Source organism: Schistocerca serialis, chromosome 2 (assembly GCF_023864345.2).
Source record: "Schistocerca serialis cubense isolate TAMUIC-IGC-003099 chromosome 2, iqSchSeri2.2, whole genome shotgun sequence".
NCBI lineage: Eukaryota > Metazoa > Arthropoda > Insecta > Orthoptera > Acrididae > Schistocerca > Schistocerca serialis.
In genome coordinates this window covers 797,571,283-797,588,044 of record NC_064639.1, presented here as the reverse complement: position 1 = coordinate 797,588,044, position 16,762 = coordinate 797,571,283, and the positions used below count along the sequence as shown (strand labels likewise).

At 37.8% G+C, this 16,762-nt stretch overlaps 2 protein-coding genes across 4 annotated transcripts in view; one reads left to right on the top strand and one right to left on the bottom strand.

Moving 5' to 3' along the window:
* Window positions 1-16,132, bottom strand: part of LOC126458034 (galactokinase-like) — a 145,046-nt gene extending 128,914 nt beyond the window's left edge. Inside the window, exon 1 of one of the 2 annotated variants that reach the window (XM_050094826.1) lies at window positions 15,822-16,132. In XM_050094826.1, coding sequence (XP_049950783.1) covers window positions 15,822-16,019 — 198 coding nt within the window. In that variant the 5' untranslated portion in view covers window positions 16,020-16,132. The remainder of the gene's footprint in view (window positions 1-15,821) is intronic. The other variant, XM_050094825.1, reaches the window with a different exon arrangement.
* Window positions 16,133-16,213: 81 nt separating this feature from the next.
* Window positions 16,214-16,762, top strand: part of LOC126458033 (uncharacterized) — a 99,589-nt gene continuing 99,040 nt past the window's right edge. Inside the window, exon 1 of one of the 2 annotated variants that reach the window (XM_050094824.1) lies at window positions 16,214-16,474. In XM_050094824.1, the coding sequence (XP_049950781.1) occupies window positions 16,438-16,474 (37 nt within the window). In that variant the 5' untranslated portion in view covers window positions 16,214-16,437. The remainder of the gene's footprint in view (window positions 16,475-16,762) is intronic. The other variant, XM_050094823.1, reaches the window with a different exon arrangement.

The window sequence follows — 16,762 nt, the reverse complement described above, 5'->3', positions numbered from 1 at the left end:
CCTGGCACAAGATGACGAAAGATCAGAGATACGGTCCACGTCCTTCAAATGAAGCGCTATAAGGATCCTGCAACCCAGGGTAAATTCGAAGCTCCAGCAACAGGCAACAAGCAACAAGCAGAAAGGTGATGAAGAGCATAACGGCAAAGGAAGTTCTAAGAAGATCACCGCCAGGGCGAACATCAGTTATCAGCAGTCAGAGTATGCAGGACCAATGACTCGTTCCTGGACTAGGAGGATATAACACCGAGACACTGTTCTCATAAGGAGGGAGCAATGTCACAGAAGAAGCTGAGTAGCGCAATCACCATGGTGTAGTTATTACACTAGACTGTTGCATGGAGGGTGGTGAGTTCAAAACTCGCCTGAACTGTAAAATTTTAATTCCTATATCCGGCTCGAGTACATTCTAGAAGTACCACAAATGTCATGAATCATTGTACTGGAATGTTCTGTAACTGTATATATACCGTATGTGTTCTGGCCGGAGGCAGTTCGCTCTGCCCTCTGGTATGTGCAAGTGCTGAATAAACCTTCGTTAAGTGAAGTTAGTGTTCATCATTCATCTAATTACACCTTCTTCTACGTGATATTATTGTGAAAAATTCTACTTAGAAATTCACTCTAAACCTGTTTGTAACAAACTAAAAAAGATATACAGAAAAGAGATACTTATTGTTAAGACAAAGGCCAATGGGAAGTATATTTTATGTTCAGCAACAAATGCAAATCAAATGAAATGACACAATTTCAGAGACTTTACTGGTCTCATACAGATATGATTTTATGTATATAGAGTGACACGGCAAGTGAAAATTTGTAGCAAGGCTGAGAATCGAACCTGGATCTCCTGCTAACTAGGCAGGTGCACTAGCCACTAAGCCTCCTTGCACAGCAGTTCACACAACTGCACAGATTACCTTGGCATGTCTCCCTCCTCTATTCAATTTCTCATTCCCCCCTCCCAGTCAGTAAATTCTCTCTTACGCATGTTCTTGAATAACACCTCAGCATCACACATAATGGGGGATACAGTCTGAAAACCAGGTGCAGGTACTTATAAATGAAATGATGCAATTTCAGAGACTTTACTGGTCTCATACAGATATGATTTTATGTATATAGTTTGAAGTGGCAAGTGAAAAATTGTATCAAGGCTGGGAATCAAACCCATCTCTCCTGCTTACTGGGTAAGCGCATTAGCCACTGAGCCACCTTGGCACAGCTGTTCACACCATTGCATAGATTACCCTGGCATGCCTCCCTCCTCGATACAAATTCTCATTGCCCCCCCCCCCCCCCCCTTCCTGCACTGGACACAGGCTCATGGCGACAAGGCCCGTCTCCCTCCATCCTGCAGGCCAGCAGCTTACTCATTGCTTGTATCATCTGCCAGTACCACACCACTGCTGACTCTCAAGAAGCAGACCAGCGCTACTGACAGCTGGCCGCACCGCCCACTTCAACTCAAGTGCCCTGAAGTCTGGTGCCCACCACCGTTGCATGGCCAGCAGCCACAGTGTCATCAGTGCTGCCCATGTCCTTACCGCGGGTACAGGACAAGCAACCCACACGTACCAGCATTTGCCTTCACCACCCCACTCTCATGGGAGGGTGGGATGGGGGCCGGGGTGGGGGGTGGGGGGTGGGGAGGGCTGTGTGGTGGCCTTTTGCTGTACAGCTGTTTTAGCAGTTCTGTACACCCCAAACTCTCAACGGCCATTTGCTAAGGCTGTAAGTTTCTCCCTTTGGGTGTTACTTCCATCCCAAGCTGTCACTCCTGCTGTGTGACTGGACACCCACACACTATGGTCGCTGGTTACCAGTAGAGAACAGTTGCTTTACCGTAGTGAGACTTCCGCCAACCTAGCCTCCACCAGGCTCCTTCTCCTCATGGAGTCAACAAATGTTTATGCTCCATGCTCGCACCACTTTGGATACGCCACATGGCAATACATACTGTGAAGTGTTGAGAGACACCTGCGCTGCACCTATTCTGCTCCTGCTAGACAGCAGTGGACGTCAATGGTGTTTCGTGTCACATCTTCAACTGGAGACCGTTAATTCTGTGCCTCATGTAAGAATTTCGTAGTGCTGGTGAAACTTGGGGACAAAACTGCCATTCTGCTTGGCATCCACCTTTTCTACCACGCTATGCCATTTTCCAGTGCCAACCACACTAGCAAGTGACTCTGTTCAGAACTTACGAATTTCGAGACTATTTTGCGCAACTGTCTGTAGTTGCATAATCAATAAGAGATGTGTTCCTTGACCACGTGCGAACATTGTCTTTGTTTCGTACCTGGCACTCCTTGTTCTATCATTGGGTAATCAGCTTATAAGTAAGGTAAGGAAACGTTCCTACACCTGCACCAAAACCTACTCACCATCTCCTTATATAAAAGAGTTTTTGCAAAATTTTGCTGATACTGTGCCAACTTGTAATAGGAGAAAAGTGGAAGTATTTGATGTAATTAAGTCAGTAGCAAAAGTAAGTGGCTTCTCAAATTTTGTGATTAAAAAAAGAATAGGCTTAATATCAATCGCTCTATGCACACATATAAACTGGATGTCTGTTAATATTTTTACAGAATGTTTAAAAAAGACAGTAGTCATTCCATTATACACAAATGGGTAATAAATCCTGCACTAATACTTATTATCATCCAACTTCACTTTCTCAAAAATAATTAAATACTGTATACAAAAGCAAATTTTCATACATTTGTGAAAAAACAATATACTGACTAAATCTCAGCTTGGTTTTATGTCCCAGTTACCAACAGTTAAACCTGTTCAAAATGTTGTTTCTATTGTACAATCCTCTTTTGAATCTAAACTATCTGCTGAAGCCACACTATTGGACTTGAGCAAGGCATTTGATGCTGGAAGAAGGAGCCTATGGGCACTCAACAGCGATGTCGTCAATGCATTTCATTCTGCAAACCGCAGAATCAAATTCAATTACTGGAGAAACCGTGGTGTTACAGCATTATGGACCTGCAACTTTCCCTCATTAAATGCTGTCTCAGTACCAGGAAACAAATTGTGAGCTAAAATGGTGAAAAGTCACAGTTTGTGAATGTTGTTAGAGGTGTTCCCAAGGATCAGTGCTTGGGCCACTACTGTTTATCATATTTATAAATGATATGCTCAGCAATATGCCATGCAAATTTGTGCTTTATGCAGATGACACAACTTTCATACTTCATAAATAAACTGAAGGTGCAAAGTAAAGATTTCCTTGGATTATATAATATGTTATTTGAAGCTGACAACATAGCTATTAACTACGAAAAGATTATAAATATTTCTTTCGGCTTATCCACTGTTGATGTGGAATCTACTTCTGCCTCCTCTCCTAGGTACAAAATTAACTTGGGAGAGTCACATAGCCTACACGTCTCAAAAGTTTTCACGAGTAATCTATCTACAGTTTCTGAGAAACTGCTGATTAACTCCTATTATGCTTTCTTTCATTGCCAGCTGAGCTATGGCATTCTTCTGTGGGGTAATTCTTCAGTGGTCAGTAAAATTTTTATTTAGTGGAAGAAAGCCATCAGGAGCATCTCTGGGATTACCAAAAATCAACCGAGCGGGGTGGCGCAGTGGTTAGACACTGGACTCGCATTCGGGAGGACGACGGTTCAATCCCGCGTCCGGCCATCCTGATTTAGGTTTTCCGTGATTTCCCTAAATCACTCCAGGCAAATGCCGGGATGGTTCCTCTGAAAGGGCACGGCCGACTTCCTTCCCAATCCTTCCCTAATCCGATGAGACCGATGACCACGCTGTCTGGTCTCCTTCCCCAAACCAACCAACCAAAAATCACATAACACGTAGGTCCTATTTCAAAGAATTACAGATAATGACAGACCCATCTGTTTTTATATACAGCTGCCTTCTCTACATAACAGAAAACCATAACAGTTACAACCTTACGCAGTCCATTTGCAATAATAATACTCGTCGAGCATTAAAGGTAGACATCAGGTTACCTTCCATTCGGAAAGTGGATGCACTCAGCGACTGTTATGTGGCTTATAAATTATAGAGTGCAGCAATGAGTCGTCCTTTTTTAGATTTTAGTACGCAAATCCAGATTTCGGCTTGTGGTTAGCCATTCTTAACGCTAAAAATACAAAAAGTACTTGGTCAGGAGATATAATAAGAAGTTACAACTAATGGCATAACTTATATGGCTTGTATATTATGTACCACTGTTTTATATTCTCAAGCCATGTAAGTCCCTGTTGTTCGGACATCAGTCACATTTCTTCAAATACTATTGTATAAAGAAGGTACGCTGTGTGGAGTACACATCGGTTGGTTGTATGGCGCCCTCTAAATGAACTATGTATATAATACTTAAGGGGAGTAAAAAAAAAAACTTCAAATGTGCATGGGAATTACATAAAATAAACTATAAGTAAAATTCTTTACGTTGTTGTCTGACTTATTTCACATTTGCCAGTAAATATAGAAATATACAGGGTGTCCCAGCTATCTTGTCCACCCAAAATATCTCTGGAACAATTAAAGCTATTGGAAAATGACTTTCACCAGTATCAATGTAGGGCTGGGGCCCATGAATGTACATATTTGGAAACATTCTAAAACGAATGCATATGTGTTTTATAACACAAACTTATGTTTTTTTAAATGGACCTCCTATATTTTTTCTTCAGCAATCCATAGCATGACAAAGCACATACACAATGGCGTTGATTGCATCGCAATATTCCCATTACATCCCGAGATATTGAGACGCGAAGTTGACGCTTGAAACACCCGACATGCACTGCTAGCGCACGTCCTGAGGCTCAGGAGTGAACCCCATGCTGCCCGTAATTGCGATGTGATTGACATGTGTAATCACACCTCCACACTTATCATGAGGTTCGAAATGAATAATACGGTCTGCTGCCATCCTGGATTAACGTCGTATATTCCAGCAGGTATTTATCCCATAGGCTAGGGGTGATGCGGTTCTGTAACATATCTGTGTACCGCAACGTTAGTCACAAAGTTAACTTCGCTTATCATTAATCCATTCTTAGAACTTCCTTTGCCGCTACGCTCTTCATCACTTTTCTGCTTGTTGCTTGTTGCCTGTTGCTAGAGCTTCGAATTTACCCTGAGTTGCAGGATCCTTATAGGGCTTCATTCGAAGGACATGGACCCTATCTCTGATCTTTCGTTCTCTTGTGTTGGGGTTGAAATCTTCAACTTCATAAGTAACATCAGACAACTGTCTTACTACCCTATAAGGTCCAAAGTAGCACCTGAGGAGCGTCTCAGAGAGACCAACCTTCCGAACAGGAGTGAAGATCCAGACGAGGTCACCGAGCTGGCAGACAGCAGGGCAGTGGCTCACATCATACCTTCGGTGACCGTTTTCTTGAGCCTGCAGCGTGCGGAGTCGAGGTAGCTTGTCAGCCAAGGTCTTATTAAGGCGTTCAGTAAGCCCGTTAGTTTGAGGACAGTAGGCTGTTGTCATGTGATGAGTAATGTTGCACCGATGGTTTATCTGTGTCACATGATTCCATTGGAAAGCCTTCCCTCAATCCGTAATTAACGACCTTGGGCCACCATGTTTTAATATAATGTCTTCCACGATGAATTTGGTTACCTCAAATGCTTCGGCTGTTTTCACATCTTTTGTAATGGCGTAGCATGTCAGATAATCAGTGCAAACAGCCACAAGCAGACGTTGGAAATTGTCCGAGGTGGTCAATCCCATTTTTTAAATTTGACTATACGCTCATACACCTTCAGCCAATTCCCAATACCTGGAGCCTCCACCAGAATAATGTCACATAGAAGGTGTAATTAGATGAATGATGAACACTAACTTCACGTAACAAAGGTTTATTCAGCACTTCACCTTCAGCCAATTCCCAATACCTGGAGCCTCCACCAGAATAATGTCACATAGAAGGTGTAGTTAGATGAATGACGAACACTAACTTCACTTAACAAAGGTTTATTCAGCACTTGCATATACAAGAGCATGGAGTGAACTGCCTCCAGCCAGAACACATACGGTATATATACAGTTACAGAGGATTCCAGTACAATGATTCTTGACATTTGTGGATACTTCTAGAATGTACTTGAACCGCATATAGAGATTAAAGTTTTACAATTCAGGTGAGTTTTGAACTCACGACCTTCGATGCAACAGTCTAGTATTATAATCACTACACCACAGTGATTGCACTGATCAGTTTCTTCTGCAACAATATAAGGAGAAAAAATTAATAAAAAGATAAAAACATTCAAATCAGATCAACTCTAATAGTTGCATATAGCATGTGCCTTCTTATATCTTATAAATAAATTTTAAAAAAATGTTTTTACCCATATGATGTTACTTAGGTGTTTAAAGAATAAAACACCTGACTCACAAGGAATGGACCTGGAAATTTCCTATATATATATTTCTATATTTACTGTCAAACATGAAATCATCAATGTAAAGAATTTTACTCATGTTTTATTTTATGTAATTCCCACGCAAATTTGAAGTTTTTTTTTACTTCTCTTTAATATTATATACATAGTTCACATAGAGGGCACCATACAACCAACCGATGTGTTCTCCACACAGCATACCTTCTTTATACAGTAGTATTCAAAGAAATGTGACTGACGCCCGAGCAACAGGGACTTACATGCATCAAGAATAGAAAATAGTGGTATGTAATATACAAGCCGTATAAGTTCTGCCATTAGTTGTAACTTTTTATTATATCACCTGACTATGTACTTCTTGTATTTTTAGCATTGAGAATGGCTAGCCACTAGCCGAAATCTGGGTTTGCATAATAAAATCTAAAAAAAGGACAACTGATTGCTAAACTCTATAATCTATAAAGACAGACATACTTACAACTCAATTCAAAAAAACACACGGCTGCTACGAATATGTAGGAATAAAGCTTCTCATTCAACACATTAGCTGCATAGTCATATGAGTCATATGCATCCTCTTTTAATACCTTTAAACATAAAACCCAAATATGGCTGAAAGAGAAAACTTTTCACACACTTAATGAATTTGAAAACTCTTCAAAAGTAAACCTGATTTACTAAATAACTCATAATACTGTTTCTTTGTATCTTCTTTCCATGTTTTATTTGTCCCCTCTGGTATCTTATCTTATGTATATAACGGACATGCAAGAAACTACACATTGTTCAGTTCGTATTTTACTATTAACCACAATGGGAAATTGTTGTGCACGCCTTCTATTATTTTATTATGTGAAACTTAGTAACTTCACAATGTATAGTTCCACATTTAACTATTAACCATGTGTAAAAATCATTACAATTATCTGCACTTTAATTATGTGTAGTACCTTAATATATGTAGGTATGTTTCATACCATGTCAATCACTTTATAAAACCATTTGTACATTACTCATGACGACATTAACTGGATGCATATGGTTAAAGATGGATAAATTAATAATGGATAAATTAATTATGCTGCGAAACAAGCCAGTTTTCCTATTATAATGCATTGTCTCAGTCAAAAATATGGGAACATGTTCACCATCTACATGCCTGAACTTTTTTAATACTGCGATTTACACATAACTATGGGGACAATCTCCCTTCACCTCCCCCCAACCTCTCTCACACACTTTTTTCTGTGCACCACTAAGGCTAAGTTATGGATGCTGCAAGTCATTTGTTCTTCTATATAATTAGATTAGATTAGATTAATACTAGTTCCATGGATCATGAATACGATATTTCGTAATGATGTGTAACGAGTCAAATTTTTCAATACATGACATAATTAAGTTAATTTAACAGCATAATTAAGTTAATATAACAACTTTTTTATTTTTATTTTTATTTTTTTTTTTTATAGTTGTTACTGTTGCCTAGGAACTGTTATTAATTGTTGTGAGATTAGGTACGGGAGGAAATGTAGAGAGAGGATGTCGGCGTACCCTACTGTCTTAAGAGGTTCTAGAGTGGACACAACATATCATCCTAATAAGGATTCACCACTCAATGTACTCCCAACAGGAGAAACAGTTATTAAATGTAGAAGTTATAGTGATAGCAACATAAACAACTTTGTACTTAGCTTAGAGAAAGAAGACTGGCAAAGTGTATTTACTTCCTCAACAACAAATGAAAAATATGACAATTTTCTGCAGATATTTGAATATTACTTTAATTGCCATTTCCCAGAGAAAACAAAGACTATCAGTAACCAAAAAAAAAGAATGTTTGGGTCACAAAAGGTATTAAAACTTCATCAGAAGAGATGAGGCTGCTGCACAGACTTAGCAAACTGGACAGTGGCAAATCCAGAGAGTTCAAGGTATACTATAAAAATTACAAAAACACATACAGGAGAGTTATCAAATGGGCTAAAAAAGCTCATAATGATAAAACAATTAGGTGCTCTTCCTACAAATGTAAGACCATCTGGGGTATAGTAAATGAACAGACTGGTAGAAAGTTAAGGATAGAGGATAAAATCACACTAAATATAGAAGGACAAAAGACTGAAAATGCACATAAAATTGCCAATAAATTCAACAGCTATTTTTCAGACATTTCCACAAATCTCCTAACCAACTCTTCAAATACTGTTCACTCTCCTCGCACAAATCTCCTGACTAACTCTCCAAACACTGCACACTCTTGTCTCAAAAATAATACTCCTCTGAACTTCTTTTTCCTATCTCCTACATCACCGTATGAAATTGAAGATATTATTAAAAAAAGAGTCAAAAAGATTTATTCTGCAGGGCATGATCTGATACCCTGCTTCTTACTCCATGAGTGTTCAAATTACATCAGTGGACCCCTGCCAAATATCATAAATACCTCATTTCTAGAGGGAACATTTCCAAACCAGCTAAAACTTGCTAAAATTATACGTCTCTACAAGAAGGGAGAGAAAACGGACGTGACAAACTATAGGCCAATTGCTATACTATCTGCCTTCTCAAAAATATTTGAATACTGTATGTTAACTAGATTAGAAATGTGTCTAAATTCTAACAACATAATCACATCTTCCCACTATGGATTTCGGAAAAATAGGTCCACCACACATGCTCTGTATGCATTTCTAGAAAAATGCTCAAGTTTTGTTGACCATAAACAACCTGCTGTCAGTATATTTCTTGATCAGTCCAAGGCCTTTGGCATGGTCGACCACAAGCTGCTGCTTATGAAACTCCATAAGTATGGAATTAGAGGTGTAGCCCACAATTGGGTCCATAGCTACCTTAGTCAAAGAAAGCAATATGTAGAAATAAGAAAATCAGAGACATTCAGGCACTGCAGGTCAGATATACTACATACAACAAATGGCGTCCCTCAGGGATCTGTCCTTGGCCCTGTTCTTTTCATATTGTTCATAAATGATCTCCCAGAACACATACCAAATGCCAGCTCCTTTCTGTATGCGGACGACACAAATATCCTGATAACCAGTAGAGGTGACACAGTGCAAGATGCAGTTAATGAAACTACTTGTCATTTACAATCGTGGTTTGTAGCAAATAGACTACTCATAAATACTATATATTTTGTCTACATATCCTGTATGTATTCTGCTATGTGAGTTATGCACCACTACTGTCATCTCTCATCATATACCATCTTAACATAATTTTCAAATTGACTTGTCCTATATCATGATGTGCTTTGCTGTACAAATTGTATGATCTACAGGACCAATAATAAATCAAATCAAATCAAATCAAGGATGATACATTCTGTCCACTCTATAGTGTGTTCTAGATAGTAGGGCATACTGACACTGTGTTTCTGTCCAACAAATATGTTTGTCCTCAATTATGAGATTGTATTATTGTTGTTGTAGTACTCAGTTTGAAGACTGGTTTGGTGCAGCCCTCCATGCTACTCTATCCTGTTAAGCCTCTGCATCTCCGAGTAACTACTGCAACCTACATCCTTCTGAATCTATTTCCTTTATTCCATCTCTTGGTCTCCCTCTACAATTTTTACCACCCACACTTCCCTCCAATACTAAATTGGCAATCGCTTGATGTCTGAAAATGTGTGCTATCAACTGATCCCTTCTTCAAGTCCAGTTGTGTGACAAATTTCTATTCTCCCCAATTCTGTACAGTACCACCTCATTAGTTGCATGGTCTAACCCATCTAATCTTCAGCATTTTTCTGCAACACCAAAATTTCAAAAGCATCTATTCTCTTCTTGTCTGAACCATTTATCATCCACATTTCACTTCCATACAGTGCTACACTGCATACAAATACTTAAAAAAAAAAAGACTTCCTACCATAACACTTAAATATATAAACGTTAACAAACATCTCTTCTTCAGAAATGCTTTTCTTGCCATTGCCAGCCTACATTTTACATCCTCTCCACTTCGGCCAGCATCAGTTATATTGCTGCTCACACAGCAGAACTCATTTACTACTTTAAATATCTTGTTTCCTACATCATATTAGTGAGTGAGAATAGAAAAAGTAAGTAAACTTTTCCACATTTTCATCTCCAAAATCTGATATATCCATTACAGAAAAGTTACAGGGCTTACAAGTTTAAGATCTGTAACATGAGCTTTCCACTACAGGTTCTTATGCATATAAACACACAATTTAGAATATTCTGTTTCATTTATTGATGTGCCCTCACATCTTATTTCTAATGATAATTAATTTAGAGAGATCCACCTCAGTAGTACAACTCAAGCAGATCTCTGAATTAATAATCATGCATCTCAGTTGCAGATGTTCTATGTACCAAATCTTATTTCTAATGATGTGGTGACTGCTGCACATGTACAGTTTGTATATATCATGGAAGTTCAGTGGTAAGTCCATTTGCAGGGAGCCAATCATCAATTTTTGTGTGTTGAAGTTTCTCCATTATAGGCTACATGAATCATATTCCATGGATAGTTTTGAGTTTATGAAAGAAGTCAGAGGCATCAGAAATAGAAGGAATCAATGTCAGGTAGTTAGATTCATCCACAAATCATTTTGCATGATACATCGTAATATAGCATGTTTCTAAGCAATGAGGTCCTCCTTTCTTACAGATGAGCTACACCAGAACATTATTCTATATGACATTATTGAATGAAAAAATGCATAATAAGTCAACTTACTGATTTGTCTCTCCCCAAAATTTGCAATAATAAGTGCAAATGTGGCTGAACTAAGTTGTTTTAGGAGTTCTATAATGTACCTTTTCAAGCATAAATTCTCATCAATATGAACACTTAAGAATTTTGAACTTTTCACGCTATTTATTATTTTGTCACCATGTATTACACTTATCACTGGTGTAATACCCCTAGATGTGCAAAACTGAATATGTTATGTCTTTTTAAAATTGAGGGTGAGACCATTTGGAGAAAACCGATCAGTGATACTTTTAAGAGCATTGTTTAGGATTTTTTTCTGTTTCTTTATGCCTGCTTGGATTGATTACAATATACTAGTGTAATCTGCAAAAAGAACTAATTCTGCTTGTTGTATATTAGTTAGATCATTTCATGTACGAGGAACAGTGGTGTGGTAGACTTAAGACTGAGCCTTAAGGAACTCTATACGTGATTTCTACCTAGTCGAAATTACATCCCTGTGCTATATTGGTTGGCCAGCCGCGGTGGCCGAGTGGTTCTAGGCACTTCCTTCCGGAACCGCGCAACTGCTATGGTCGCAGGTTCGAATCCTGCCTCGGGCATGGATGTGTGTGATGTCCTTAGGTTAGTTAGGTTTAAGTAGTTCTAAGTTCTAGGGGACTGATGACCTCAGATGTTAAGTCCCATAGTGCTCAGAGCCATTTGAACCATTTTTTTGCTATATTGGTTGAATTACTAAGTAAAACTTTCCACATTCTTTTGCTTGGATATAGCATTAATAAATTTACGTTAATAAATTTATTCTCTGAGCAAAATTTATATTAATAAATTTTGCTCAGAGCAGCACTTAGAAGTTTGTGCAACAGAAGTAGTATTTCATAATAAGTCCTTTATAAGTGCAGGTATACACAGATCACCTTCAGGAAATTTTAACATCTTCATTAAAAATCTGGAAGCTCTGCTGTCCCATCTCATGGTAAAAAACAAGGATATAGTGGTTGCTGGTGATTTTAAGGTGGTTTTATTGAAAAGCTCTGTCAGTGAACAATTATTGCAGTCAGTAAAACTATCATTCAATTTAGTTCGTACTGTGAACTTTGCTACTAGGATATGTAAATGCTCTGAGACTGCTATTGATAATATCTTTGTAGTCAAATATAGGGAAAGAAGTCATATCACAAAACCAATAGTAAATGGGCTATCTGATCATGACATGCAGCATCTTGTGTTAAATGTTGCAACTTGTCAGGATAAAAAATCTGTTAAATCTGAGTACAAGAGGGTAATAAATAGGTCAAAAATTGAGAAATTCAGGAAATTGCTCAAAGACATGAACTGGATAGATGTTTACAATACTTCTGACTCAAATGTAAAATACAAAGCATTCATTAATAAATTTACCTCCGCTTTTGAAAATTGTTTTCCCCAAAAGGTAATTCAAATCACACAGAAGTCAAAAAACAAACCATGCCATACACAAGGAATAAAGAAATCATGTGGGACAAAAAGGCGACTATATCTACAATCTAGGAACAGCTCTGATGTTAGAATTGTAATGCATTACAAAGAATACAGCAAAACATTGAAGCAAGTAATCCAGAAATCGAAGCAGCTTTATTACGAGGAAAAGATAATTACATCAGACAACAAAATAAAAGCTGTTTGGAATATAGTGAAGACAGAGACAGGTGGGGCCAAAAAGCAAGAGGAACGGATAGCTCTAAAAATAAATGAGTCTTTGGTAACAAGTACATGTAGTGTTGCTAACCTCTTAAACAAGTACTTCATTTCTGTTACTGACAGCTTCGGGTTATCGGGTTCGGTGAACAGTGCAATGGAGTGTCTGAGACCATTTCAGTAAAATGTAAGTGACACTCATGTCTCCCAAAGAAGTAGCATCCATCATAAAATCCATAAAATCTAAGTATTCCAGTGGGTATAACATGAATGAAGTTAATCAAAGAGTGCCCAAGCGAGTTGAGTTCTATCTTAAATTATTTATGTAATAAATCTCTTATCAGCAGAACATTTCCAGACTGGCTAAAATATGCTGAAGTTGAACCTCTTTACAAAAAGGGGGAAAAAAGAGATACCATCAAACTATCGACCAATTACACTTTTGCCGGCTTTCTCAAAAATATCTCAAAATGTTGTGTTCAAGCCTCTCATTAAGCATCTGATTGCAAATAATATACTGTCCAAGTCATAGTTTGGATTTCTTAAGGGTTCTAATATAGTGAAAGCTATTTACACTTACAGTGAGAATGTACTTATTTCATTAGATAATAAATTAGAGGCTACTGGCATTTTATGTGACTTGCCAAAAGCCTTTTTGACTGTATGAACCGTAAATTATCATGTCACCTGGAATGCTGCAAAATGGAGTCTTATCTATCCAACAGGAAACAAAGGGTGTCGCTGCAATATACTTGTGCAGTACGAAGTCCAGTCTTCATCTGACTGGGAATTAATTACATGTGGTGTTCCTCAAGGTTCCTTCTTGGGTCAAATTGCTTTTTCTTGTGTACATTAATGACCTCTCGTCTGTTACATTGCCAGATGCTAAGGTTGGTTTCTCCCCCCCCCCCCCCCCCCCCCATATGATACAAACATTGCAATAAGTAGCAAGTCAAGTACAGATTTAGAAATAACTGTTAATCAAATTTTCACTGACATTAATAAGTGGTTTCAGGCTAATTCACTGTCATTAAACTTTGAGAAGGCCCACTAGATGCAGTTCAGAACCTGTAAGAGATTTCAAGAATCAAGAATTTTATTCACCTTCCGGCATGTGTACAACATTTGAAGACACACAGATCGAAGAGGTTGACAGAGTTAAATTTCTGGGATTACAACTCAATAATAATTTCAGTTGGGAAGGGCATACCACAGAATTGCTTAAGTGTCTGAAGAAATCTGCATTTGCAGTGAGAATGATGTCGGATGTAGGAGATATAAATATAAAAAAACTTGCATACTTTCCTTCCTTTCATTCTATTACGTCACATGTGGTCATTTATCTAATCGAGCAAAAGTTTTTGGGGTGCAAAAGAGTGTGATAAGAATCATTTGTGGTGTAAATTCAAGAACATCATGTAGAAACCTGTTCATGGAGCTTTGTATTCTAACCACTGCTTCTCTGTGTATTTATTCCTTAAAGAAATTTGTTGCACGTAATACATCTCTATTTCCAACCAATAGCTCAATACATAGTATCAATACGAGGGATAAGAACAGTCTACATAAATAACTAAATCCACTTACCTTGGTCCAATATTCAGGAATAGACATTTTCAATAAATTGCCAGCAATCTCTAAAAACTTGGTTTCAGATAAGGCACGGTTTAAACAGAATTTGAAAAACTTTTTGATAGGCAACTCCATCTAGTCCATAGATGAATTTCTTAACAGAGACTGTCAAGCCAGCTTCAGTAAAAACATCTGTTAGATTTCAGTTTTGACAGCACTTGGTCATAACAGTCAAGATGTATTTTGCATATGATAAATTTATTAATAGTGCATAACAAAGTTTATTCTGACAGCGTGTTAACCCTGTAAATATTAGCAGTTCCAGTTTTCTGCATTGTATTCACCTATTTTGACAATCTCCTGAGAAATGATCAGGGTAGTAAGTATTACATTCAAATGTTTAATGTCATACTTTCTGACATGTTCCACACCCACGTGAATCATTTCTTTTTCTGAGCCTATGGAACGAAAACTGAATATAATCTAATTGTTGACTATATCACAAATCTCACAAGACTTCAATTTATCTAGGAGAACACTTACACACAGTCATTTGCTTTAGATAGGTTGAAAAATGTACCAAACGACGCTATTTTATTATTTAACGCTTGTATAACATGTGAACGGTGTTCCCAGTTGAACAACTCTTCTGAAAGCCAAACTATGATTACCTGGCGATGTTACAGTTGCTAAGTGAGATACTAGTCTAGGACACACAACCTTTTCAAAAATTTCGAAAAATGCTGTCAACAGCGCAGCTGGTCGGCAGTTACAGACATCTCGCCTATCACCTTTCAAAAATAGGGTTTGAAAATGACGTACTTGTCTGTCTGGAAAATGCCTCGAGTTAGTTATGTATTACATATTTCAGATAAGACTGGACTAATTATATGGGAACAAATCTTCAGTACTGTATTGGAAACACAATTAAAATAAGATGATCTTTTGTTTCTGATGACTTAGTGGAAATTATCGCACTAGCACTCATGTTTATAGTAGCTGAAATTAGTGGGCTGGGCTGAGCTTCAACCTGGTTTCTCCATTTGCTTGAAATTTATGTCAGTTCATTAGGAAAAAACTTTGCGTGGTACTAACCAATACACAGTGGCAAATAAAATCTCTCCCCTGTAACACTTTCTCCTTTTTATGACTCTGTAATTATCAGATCATAACGGTAGTAGCAGCGACTTTGTCACTAACACATTTTATTAATTTCAAGTCTGTACACACAATACAATTATCCAACAGTGCCAAGCTAGTCACATACTTATAATCTCCAATAAACAGCAGATGTAACCCTTTTTTTCCTTCGTATTCCAGTCGAAAGTACAACACACAATTTTTCAATGTTCGCGCTTAAACACGCTACGTCTTTGGCTCATTATTTCAAAGAAATTGCTATTAACGTTTGATGACGTGAGGATTTGGTAAACTGTAACACTCACCATAGGCAAAACGAAACCATCGTTATAATCGGTGTGTTCGCCTATTAAGTTCACTCTTCCAGGTGCAAATACCACCACGTCTGGCTTACTTTTGAATTTTTCTGTAAAAGCTTTCTCGGCTTCATTTATTAAGCTTTCTACCTTCGGTATGTCACTTGCCATTGTAAGGCTTTCTTCTGTACTACAACAGCAACTCATTCTCTGTTTTTATCGTTTGCAACAGATAAGAACGAATTATGCAATCATCTTATCACGTCATCAGATAATTAATAGGCTAAGCGCTGAAATAGGTTTTGTTGTACTACCACACTGTAATTTTTACTCATCTTTTCACGCGTTATCCATGGATTTACGCCTAGTTGCTGACTAAAATACAGTATTATCTTTGTTTTTTGTTGGTACTAATTTGGTGCTAATTGTTCCTTCCTTCTCTGCTGCTCGAGTGATGTCCCGATTCGGAACAAGCTTTTTAAATCAAACACCAGTGGCAGCACTGTTAATTGGCGTTTCGTAGTCGTCTGCTACACTGTTTTGTAAACTGTCTATGGCGGTTAAAGTTGTTACCGTGTTTAAAGGGAGGCATAAATGAGCGATCCTGGCCCCTTGTTTTTCCTAAATGTCTATCAACGATCCTCTTCTGAAAGAATTGAAAAGTGGGTGTACATTTAAAGCATGAACGATATAGAATTACTTCTACACATAAACTTTACAAATTTTTATACACTTTCGTCAAGCTTTTCCCATTTGAATTAATTTTGTTGACAGGTGCAACAATAATCATAATTCAAAATGAAAATCCCAAATTTTTACGTGATTGTTGGATGATGTGAGATTATTTATCAAGCTAATTACTGGTCTTGTAGCTTATAAGAGATGTAACCAAAACACAAGGGAGCCACGATTTAACTGCGAGGAAAATAATTTTGGGCATTTGACCGCGT